The 11,215-nt window shown below is 39.9% G+C and overlaps 1 protein-coding gene across 2 annotated transcripts; it reads right to left on the bottom strand.

The window, feature by feature from the left end:
- Positions 1–841: 841 nt before the first annotated feature.
- Positions 842–10,013, bottom strand: LOC131520539 (N-lysine methyltransferase KMT5A-B-like). 2 transcript variants are annotated; one of them, XM_058744842.1, is made up of 7 exons: positions 9,875–10,013; positions 9,437–9,529; positions 3,327–3,609; positions 3,043–3,223; positions 2,839–2,931; positions 2,600–2,746; positions 2,409–2,514 (listed from the first exon to the last, which is right to left on the bottom strand). In XM_058744842.1, exons 2-6 carry the CDS (start codon positions 9,516–9,518, stop codon positions 2,633–2,635), a joined length of 753 nt encoding a protein of 250 aa, XP_058600825.1. In that variant the 5' UTR covers positions 9,519–9,529; positions 9,875–10,013; the 3' UTR covers positions 2,409–2,514; positions 2,600–2,632. The 2 variants fall into 2 exon arrangements, with proteins under 2 accessions (XP_058600824.1, XP_058600825.1); XM_058744841.1 differs by lacking the exons at positions 3,043–3,223; positions 3,327–3,609; positions 9,437–9,529; positions 9,875–10,013 and adding exons at positions 842–1,288; positions 1,376–1,606; positions 1,698–1,874 and having other exon boundaries at positions 2,401–2,514; positions 2,839–2,930.
- Between the last annotated feature and the right edge of the window lie 1,202 nt (positions 10,014–11,215).

Here is an 11,215-nt window from a genome sequence, read left to right as displayed (position 1 = left end):
ATAACCCGGCTGTGAATGATGCGAGCGGCGTTACTGTGTCAGTGAGAAGCTGCAGACGTCTTTGGTGTGCCGGCAGAACAACAACGCACTACATGTTTCTCTTCCCTGATAACTAATGGAGTGAACACGGAGCAGTTTTTCTGTGAGTGGGAACACAAAACCCGGAGTGGATCCAGAGCGGAGAGAGAGGAACGTGCTTCACTCCACTCCAGGCTCTGATCACAGCAGGCTCAATACACCTCGTCTTTCTTGAAATGTAAGCCTATTTACAGCCTTAGAATTATGAAAAGTAAATTTAAGACATTAAGGACAGGCGGGAACCCTGCAATTGACGGAAATCCATCGTAGTGACGGAGAACTTGAATCTCTGTTATCATTATAGGGTGGTTGTGTACACCAGTGGTTCTCAGGTCCAGTCCTGGGACCCCTGCTCTGCACATTCTGCATGTCTCCCTTAACACACCTGATTGAGATCATCAGCTCGTTAGTTCAGTTCATGGATCTCTCTTCTAACGAGCTGATGATCTCAATCAGGTGTGTTAAGTAAGGGAGACATGTTAAATGTGCAGAGCAGGGGTCCCAGGGTTGGACCTGAGAACCACTGGTGTACACACACTGCTAACACACGTTTATGTTCAGACAACTTGTGAAAGTGCATGTCGCACCCGATGACCCCTTTAGGAGTACAGCAATGAAGCACACACACTAACACAAAATACATAATATAATTTTTATTTTTAACTGGATAACCATGAAATTTGTGTCATAATTTTGGTACAATATTTAAATGAACACATAAAAAGCAGGTTTTTATATATATATATATATATATATATATATATATATATATATATATATATACACACAAGACCACATCAGTCATCAAGCCATGGAAGACCTCTCCCTTTCCCTCTGAAAGATGCTCTACAGACGCAGTAGTCCCACAGCAGTTCCTCACTGACAGCAATGTCTCGTAGAGCACAGAACAGAACACATTCTCTGGGTCCTTCAGGACAGTTCAAGGAAACTCTCCGGGGCCACACATTATTTCTCCTTCGGGAATGATTCATCCTCCTCCCAAACGTTTCTTTGTCAGGGTGGCAGTCACAGGGGAACTTCTGTGCATCGATGCGGAGAGGCTCACCACCCTTGCCCTTGAAGAAAAACAGGTATGACGGTTCCCCAGCGAGGGTCTCCAGCCTCCGCTCCCCTTCCTGCTTGGAGACTTCTTCACCGTGGTAGTCACACACGACCTGGTTCTTCTGGAACTTCATGGTGGCAATGACTCCTGCACAAAGGTAAATGAACATGCTTTTGAGCAAACAGCTTCCCTCTCCCTGTTCCTCTAAACAATTACAAATATGGGAAGTCACACCTTTGCCTTTCCCCTCGAAGTGCTTAATGGCCAGACCTTTCCACTTCTGATGGACCACAGAAGCAATGAGGAGAGGGTCATTTGCGACAGGGGACGGTTCCTGGCAGGGCACCCACGCCAGCAGAACACTGTCCACAGACGGCACATTGTTGGTCCACGTGGTCTCCTTGGCCATGGCACGCTGGACACGAGACGCTCGGGGTTTTTGGCCAGTCCTGTCAGTGGACTGCTCTGAGGGGGAAAGGCCTCGGGGTGAGTTTTAACCAAACACACTTTACAAAACGTTGACTGTAAAGTGACTGGCATTATTGTAAGCTCTTACCAAGAGTGTACTGAACACGCAGCTTGTACTGAAGCCTCCTCCAGTAGTGGTAATCCTGCCTCTGCCACCTGCGGCTTTGTGGGAGGCGTCCCGTGAAGGGTAACGGGAAACAGGTCTTCAAAAGCTCCCCAAAACCTAGGAGTTGGGAGCGGCACCGCTGGGGTAGGTGGAGATGTCCTGTAAAAAAAAAAAAAAAAAATTATAATAATGATGATAATATTTTACTTAATTTAGAGCACGGTGCCTTTATGAGTTGGGTTGACAAATGGCTCTTTTTTCTCTCTCTCTCTTTTAATAATTCCAAAACCATCTGAAAGTCAATAAGTTTCAGGTCCAATAATGATTGGTGTGCCGTGTGGCCAATGCATCTGTGATGCAGCCCTTCTGTGATTACAAAAATACACTAAAATATTCATGAGTTAGAAAGGTTAGTTGTTGCTTTGTATTTGGAAAAAAATTATCAATTTTACATACTGTAAATGGTGTTGAATTTGTTGATGATATGGATCTTATAATCTGTTGTCAGTGATGAATAAAATCAACAAAAAGTGTACATGACTTTCCTTTCTATTTTCTAAACGAAACAAAAAATTAAATCTGAATCATTAGGCTGAATAGGAATCTGAATGATGAGTAGATCATTTCTTACAATTACCAACCCTCCTCATGAGGGTCACCTTAACGAGGTGAAGTCGTTCTGTACCTCTCCAGCATCTGTGGTGGCTCCTCCTCAGCAGCTGACCGGGGCGGACTGACCACCATTCCTGCCTGTGGCTCTGCTGGTGGCGTAGGTGCCTCCTGCAGCCTCTTGATATACCTGTTGGCATGCATCGGAGGGAGAAATGAAGGTAAGGTGTCTGTCATGAAACTCAACCGCATGAACCACTGACTAGAATACTTGCTTTTCTCGTAGTCGCTGCACATCAGCTGTTGGGTTACAAAGAGGAAGTCCTGAAGCTCCCAGGAAGAACCGGTCCCCGTCGTCTCCCTCCGGAGGTTGAGCCTTTAAATAATCTGGCCGGATGTACTTGGAAGTAGCAGTCCAACCACTACAGCAAAGATTTGTGCATAGTTTACAAGTGTTAGCTGTGACAAAGACTGTTAATGAACTAATAGTGTCACGTGTAGAGGATCATCTTACATGTTCTTCTTTTTGGTTCAACTTTATGCTTCCTTTTGACAGATTTATAATGACTCTGTCTCCCTCCGTCACCCTGTCGTTCCATTCCTGGACCTGTGTGAACATTCAGACAAAAATTATAAAGTTCACACTTATTCCTCCACCTCACAAGACCTAATGTATCGGTGTTTGAACACGTCTAAAGTATGTCAGCGGTGAGCTCACCTTGAACTCTTTAATGCTCGTAGGACCCAGGTGATGGACCCACATCATTGTGGCGAGGCAGAAGCTACGGAAGACTGTCTTGGTCTTTGCAGGGACCCCTTTATGTTGGCGGAGGCGGCTGGACACCTCTCCCATGTCCTCCTCTGTGAGAGCCAGAATTTCAGACTCCTGGATGGCAGCACTAGGAGACGAAGGGACCATTACTGTGGTATGACCAACACACCCTTGTACAGTATATTACACCCATCATGCCTAGTTCCCTCTCCATGCACAGACCTCCCTACCTGTCACGCTCCTCTTTGATGAGGAATCCCTTTGCCTGGAAGTACTCTGCCAAGGAGTCACAAGACGGGTCGTCCTTGACCAGTTTCCTGACCTCAGAAAAATTCATAATCCTCCCCTCTCTTGTCCACTTCTCTTGTGCCTCCTTGGCCCTCGAGACTTCTTCCTGGATACAGCCATCCTCCGCATCCCGTAAGCACCTATTTCTTAAATGGTGTTCAATGTTGCTCTGGGGCTCATGACAAATCAAGCAGTGGACCATCCTTGAAGGATTCCTGCACACATCTAAAGAGCATCTAGGTGAATTCTCAGTCACATGACACAATGCACTGTATGCTAGAACGACTTTTACGTTACAATACTGATATGCATATCTACATTTTGTCCTCTCCATACGAGGTGTCTGTTCTCTGCAGCTGTGTGTGTCTGTAGCTATGAGAAACAGCCATGTTGAAGGTAGGGGGTGTACACACATAAAAACATAGTAACCAATAGTAACCACAATATTAAACGCCCCCGTTTGTTTATTTTAATGTTTAAATTAAACTTTGAATAACAGATTTACATTGCGGCCTACTGAATAACACTGTATGTGTGGAATGTTAAGAACTTTGTATACCATCTTAAAAGTAAACAGCATTTATAGCGGTAACTAATGTATTGCAAAGAAACCCAAATGCACGGTTCAGCATTGATCGAAACGCCGCGCACACGCAGCGGTTGCACGAATGGTTTGCAGGAGCCACGCACATCTATAGACTAGTGCAGGTTAATTCTCACTGTTAGTATATAGTAATAGTATATGTAATAGCATTGATTTCTTCTCACAGGCTGTGTGACTGAGGATTGATTACCTTGAGATGTGCGTTGGTGTGCAGTTTTACCTTTTGCTCGCGTCCAGGTTGTAACTCCTGTGCTACAACTGTAGTTCAACTACGTTATTTGTGGTAAACCTGTTGATATATATATTTATACAACAGTTCTTTCTGTTTCTGGAATCTGATTGGCTGATAGGTATGCGTTATTGGAGTCCAACAGAGCTCCTCGTCCTCTTCACCGTTTGTATCACTCCGCTTGCCGAAGTTGCCGTATTTGCCGTATTTGCCGTTCAGAGCTCATTTCACCCGCAGAGAGCACCTCACCGCGGCCAGATCTTCTGGAATCTACCGCTGGCTCTGATGTCTCTATAGTTGTTAAACACGAGGTATAATTCATGTTGGGTAAATCTAACGGCCAGTCTTTGGTCTCATTAAACTTATTTGTTCCAGAGAAAATAGTTTTGGCAAAATATTATCATGTTTATTTAATGCTGTATATCGCGCTGTCTTTGTACGGTTGGCTGAACTGCCTAGCAACTTTTATGATGTTATTACAGTAAATATGATTATTCAATAAATATTTTATATAAATAATAATAGTATTTAATAATAGTGTTTAGTACCGATGGTGCGTGTTCGTGATTTTAGTTACATTGTTCCGCCATTAGATGGCGACAAGAGACTGTTTTTATGAGTCAGCGCTGCAGTAAAGACTTTTACTTTGAAAAATAAACGCTTTTGAGAGCAGAAGTTATTTTTATTTTCAACAACGACGTGGCTAACAAATGAACAGTGCTGTCATCACAAATCACGCTTAACGGATGAAAGGATATTGACGATGAGATAACACTTTCCTCAGTGGACATTCAGACTTATGTTTTATAGTCTGTAGGAGATGCTGTATCAGTCGCTCAGTCCATCTCTCTCTCATAATACAAGCTTTTACTACAGTAATACAATAAGTTTTCAATGAGGAAACTCAACGTTCTTTCGTTACTAGCTCTAAAGTGATGTTTTGGAATTAGTAACGGAGGCTTGGGCTCAGCTGTTAAAGGAACACTCCACTTTTTTTGGAAATAGGCTCATTTTACAGCTCCCCTAGAGTTAAACAGTTGAGTTTGACCATTTTTGAATCCATTCAGCCGATCTCCGGGTCTGCTAGGAGCACTTTTAGCTTAGCTTAGCTTAGAATCGATGATCGACTAGAATCGGCTTAGTATCATTGAATCGGATTAGACCATTAGCATCTCGCTCAAAAATGACCAAAGAGTTTCGATAGTTTTCCTATTTAAAGCTTGACTCTTCTGTAGTTATAAACGGTCCGGCTAAGCTGAGCTCCTCTAACACTGACCAACAGGAACGCAATGATATCACCACTGACTCTCTCACACACTATTATACCCATGCAGCCTTTCTCTCTGGTTTTATAACAGCTGTACCTTTTATAGTTAGAACAGATAGCATTAGAACATTACAATCTAACACTGCTCTTTAAAGCATTAGCAATCACTAAACAAAGTTAAAATCACTAAATTAAAACTACATTTTAACTGCTATAACAAACACACATTAACTCATCTGGGCTTAGTAATTATGACTGTATTAGCTTATTTACCCATTACAATAGTACCTTTACAGTTACTACTGCTATGCTATCATAAAAATATACCTAGGTTTAAAATTCTGTAAATAGCACATTTAATGTCCAACAACGAATATTTCAGCAAAATGCATATTTGATGTAGAAGTCCTTGTCCACTCGTGTAAGCCCACTCCTGACAGCAAAATGGATATATCTACATGACTTTCTAACATTTACAGATGAAAAATATAGTCATGTCATGTCAGTTATGCACTGAGGAAAACACAACGTCTCAAATGCATTAAACAGCACAGATATATTGGCTGTTTGTCACGGTGGATCGATTTGATCCATGATCGACATTAAGGGCTGCTTAAGAATAAGCGTGCACAAATTAGTGAGATTGTGTGAATATAATTTGTCGTTTATAACCGCTTTAGCCCCGACTGATTTATGTTATTTCAAGTCAGGTTTTGGACTTTAATCCCAGTTCTTCCTCAGGTCTCCGCAGTGTTGTTGTGATTCGTCATATTCACGCGCAGCGGTGATGAGAGAACGCTTGAGAAACAGTTTCGAGAGGAGAAATCAATCTACATATAAAATATTGGTCACAGATTATTGGTCACTTTCTAAGTAATAAAAGTGTAGCACATCCAATAGTCATTATATATATATATGAATAAATCGCTTTTTACCGATGCACATGTGTTAGAAACGATGCATCGCGATACAAATGCCAACTTGTATCCGATGCACACTTTTTAAACCGATGCACCGAGCGAATCGGGGAATCTTCCCTTCCCTAATATATATACAGTGCCTTGTGTAAGTATTATAACCTTTTAAAAAGGTTATGATATTAAAATCTTTGATACCATAGCATTTTCATAATCCTTGTCACCAATGTTAATATCAAACTAATACAAGCCTAAAAAAAAGAAAGGCGCACGCATATAGCTCTGTTGTTTGTGTTTCAACGGCTTAAAATCGTTTGTTTTAAAACGGCAGTGCTTAAAAACGCGTGCCCATGCTACAGATGCAGTCCCTCGTTTAGTTCTGGTTCTGTCTCCGCTTCACGTCCCGTGGTGGTGTGTAAAGATCTCAGTCATCCAAATGATTCAAAAGTATTACCGTAAACAATGTATTTTGCGACACCACGAAATAAACGATAGAACATAATATGAAACGATAGACTTTTTATTTCGTCCATCCGATATATATCGTCATATCACACAGCCCTAACTATAATGTATGGCGGAAGAGCGCTTCGACCTCGGCGCAGTAATATCACTGCTGGAGTTTTCAGGAGTGATGATATTACTGCGCCGAGGTCGAAGTGCTCTTCCGCCATACAATATAGTCATCATTTTTATCCGCTTAGAAAATCGCCACGTTTTATATTTCGCTGTCTTTAAATAGGGAAAACATGGAAGTGTTTGGTAGTTTCTAAATTCATCCCTGTTTGGATCCTAAGGAATGAATGGGGCTAAGCTAAACGCTAGCATAGTGGCGCTACAGCGATTAAGTGCACGCACTGAGACGGGAGAGGTACGTATCAACTCGTCCAAGTTGAGGGAAGAAAATATTGGAATATTGAAAAACGGTGGCATTTTCCTTTAACTAACACTTGTGTTCACTTCTTCAGAGCCACTATAATGTTGTCCCCTCACAGCAAAACACAAGTGCATTTCACTTTAGACTGAAGCACAGTGGTGTTGTTTGGCACCTTGTCTTTCTATAAAGATGGTCGGACAGACACGGTGCCCCTCGTTTAATAATCTGCATCTATAATAAACTTTAGGTGATAACAGAGAACAGAATCGGGAGGGGCTTCACATTTAAGAAGGAATCTGCTGCCCTCTGCTGGACACCGACGTTCAGGACAAACCAGCAGTGTTCTGCTTTTCTCATTTTAATTTATTTCAGTTGAATTTATTTATTTATTATTTATTTAAGTTATTTCACTGTGTGATATGATCGGCTAAATCTGAGGAAACAAAGTATATATACAAAGTATATTACTACTTAGACAAAGATAAAAATGAACAAACAAACAAAATAAAGCAAATTGCTATAGCACATAGTAAAATAGCATTCTGGGCTGTAATGTATTTTATAAAGGCAGATTTATTAAAAAAATGAATTAATAGCAAAGTTATTTAAAAATAACCACCCTGAAACATTCTGGGAACATTATTTAATGGTTACAAAAATATAACCTAAAGAGAACATTCCTCTAATGTTCTAAACTTATCACTGCATCTAAACCACCAACATGTTTATTAGATCCTGTACCCACTAAACTACTGAAAGAGTTGTTACCTGTAGCAGAAGAACCGCTTCTCAATATTATTAACTCATCATTAACTTTAGGTCACGTCCCAAAACCATTCAAGCTGGCGGTTATTAAGCCTCTTATTAAGAAACCACAACTAGATTCTAGTGAACTGGCAAATTACAGACCCATTTCAAATCTGCCGTTTAGGTCTAAAATTTTAGAAAAAGTTGTGTCTGCTCAATTGTGCTGCTTCTTGCAAAAAAATGATCTCTATGAAGAATTTCAGTCAGGTTTCAGGCCTCACCATAGCACAGAAACTGCACTTGTTAAAATTACAAATGACTTGCTTCTTGCGTCAGACCAAGGCTGCACCTCATTGCTAGTTTTACTTGATCTTAGTGCTGCGTTTGACACTATAGACCATGACATACTCATAGATCGATTACAAAACTATACGGGTATTCAAGGATAGGCTTTAAGATGGTTTAGATCCTACCTATCCGATCGCTACCACTTTGTTTATTTAAACGAGTCATCTCAACTATCAGCAGTAAAGTATGGAGTGCCACAAGGATCTGTCCTAGGTCCTCTGCTATTTTCAATATACATGTTGCCCCTTGGTGATATTATTAGAAAATACGGGATTAGCTATCATTGTTATGCTGATTATACTCAACTATATATCTCAACAAGACCAGATGAAACTTCTGAAATATCTAAGCTAATAGATTGTGTTAAAAATGTAAAAGATGACCAATAATTTCCTATTAAATTCGGATAAGACCGAGATATTACTTATTGGTCCAAAAAAACAGTACTCAGAATCTCTCGGATTACAATTTGCAACTAGACGGATGTACTAGGAATTACTGAAGCATCAGTCTGGATCCAACCCTTAAAAAGATCTGAGATGACCAAACCCCTGAGAAGAGATGATGGCAACACCTCAGAGGACCACGGAGGATGCCAACCCTCAGACAACACATTACCAAGTTAAGTCTGTCATAACTTAAATACATTGGGTTTCTGCTGTATGTATGTGTGTTCGTATGAGTATGAATGTGCATATATATATATATATATATATATAGTAGAAACTTAATTTCCTGTAAATCTGCTTTGCAATGATTGTATGGTAAAAAGCGCTATACAAATAAACTTGAATTGAATTGAATTTATGTTAGTATCTGAAAAAATAACCAAACTGGAACCAAATACTAACGTTAGGGAAGTTATACAAAATACTGTAACAATTAAGTTTATGCTACTTTCACATGATTTAATGAGTAATAAGACAGTAATGATCTCAGGTTCAGCAGAAGTCTGTAAACACGAGGCTCCATGACTAATAAAACCGCTTTAATTACAGATTCTTCAGGAATATCAGTCATTTTTCATAAGGATCGAGAGATTTGAGATCCGAGTGAAACTAACCTGTTTGTTCCTCAGTGTCTTCATGCTTCAGACTGAACACTTCTACAATCCTGATGTCTTCAGTCTCTTCTTTAACAATCATCTTTATCTCAGCTGGAGAGAGGACAGACAGATAAATCACTCTACAGCTGCAGAATATATTGAACAGACAGACTGCATGTTCACGGCTGGTTTGTGAAAACGTGCTTTTCGGTGTTTTGTTCAGTTGGTCTGGTGACTCGAGCGACTCCGAACACTGAATCGTTTTGACTCAATTGACTCGGTTCTCTGTGATGAACTGATTCACAACACAGAGAGAGAAATAACGCGCGCATTTACTCGTGTGCTCACAAAAATAACGCGCATTAGCGCTAGATAAAGCATTACATGCTACAGTCAACAATAATCATTTAATTTGCATCGCCTGTAAAAACTGTGTATAACGATTTAAACACGAACCTTTCTTCCGCCGAATCACAACAGCGCAGGCGTGTGACGTCACAACACCACACCAAAATAAAAGTCCCGTTCAGTGCATAAGAACATATAGATATATAAGGAGACACCCCTCGCTGCAGACTGTAGCGCGGTGACGTCAGGTACCTACGTCAGGTATGTGTTTACCGCGCATGCGCAGAGTGACGTATGGTATGTCTATGTATGGAAGGCCGACGGGGCCAAAAGTCTTCAAACGGAACGCGTGAAATTTAACCGTGTCTACACGCACAATTTGTCCGCGTTAACGCGGCAAATTTAAACGCGTTTCTTTTGTACGTATAGACACGCACATTTTGGCCGTGTTAAGGTGGCAATTTTGAACTTAAGGCATTACAATCTATATTACCCTCATATTAATGCTTGCTTTAGTTCATGGTGTCATTAAGTAGGCTGAATAAATGTAATGAGATGTAAAGAGTTTTGTTGTTTATTTTATTTTTATAGGATACTCTCCCAGGTCCGTGTACCTTCTGGTCATTTTAACAGAAATTAAGCTAGATTTGCCTCTTTTTGTCATGGGTTAAAAATTGGAATATGCTTTAATATTAATTGTTTTATCCTTAAACATGTTTTGAATGTGTGAGCGGCTCTGAAACACCTTGTATGCATGTACATCCCTTCAGTTCATAATTCCAAAGTATAGCCTATAATTGGGACTTAAGACATTGCAGTAGACTAATTATTACCGTGAAAACTTAAGTAGGCCTAAAGTTTTATTATAAATTATTAATAAAAATAAATATTAGTAATTTTACATGGGATTTGGGTTTTCCCATGAAACACAAACTGCTATTAGTTTTTTTGTTTTTGTTTTTTTGTTTTTTTACATAATAACAGTTAAAAGTATGAAAAATGTCCAGAGTTGTCATGTTATTAGATTAAATGCAGATTAAAAGTAAAATGTCCCCCAGTCTGACAAAGCAATTTGCTTTAAATATTTACTGCAAAATTATAATAGCCTATCTGAAACATTTTGTTAGCTGATGCTAACTGCTTGCTAACTAGCTACCTGATGCTAGCTTGAGGTAATTTTTAAATATAAAATCCAAATATTTTTATTCAACCAACTAGTTAGAATGCATTTGATGGAAAAACAGGATTTGATGTACAAAACAGAATAACTACAGTAATTTTCCATTGCTCCCTGGGGGCATTTTACCCCACTGACTATGTTTGAGAAAAAAATATGTCATTCTGAAAATATAATTATACTTTTTTTAAATAACACGTAGGCTATAGGCTACTCTCCTTCTACAGGGCTTACTGTTCTCATATCATATATAACTGTAATGTTCTACAAAA

This window comes from Onychostoma macrolepis, chromosome 15 (assembly GCF_012432095.1).
Source record: "Onychostoma macrolepis isolate SWU-2019 chromosome 15, ASM1243209v1, whole genome shotgun sequence".
In the NCBI taxonomy this organism is placed as follows: domain Eukaryota; kingdom Metazoa; phylum Chordata; class Actinopteri; order Cypriniformes; family Cyprinidae; genus Onychostoma; species Onychostoma macrolepis.
This window is presented reverse-complemented; position numbering and strand designations above follow the sequence as displayed.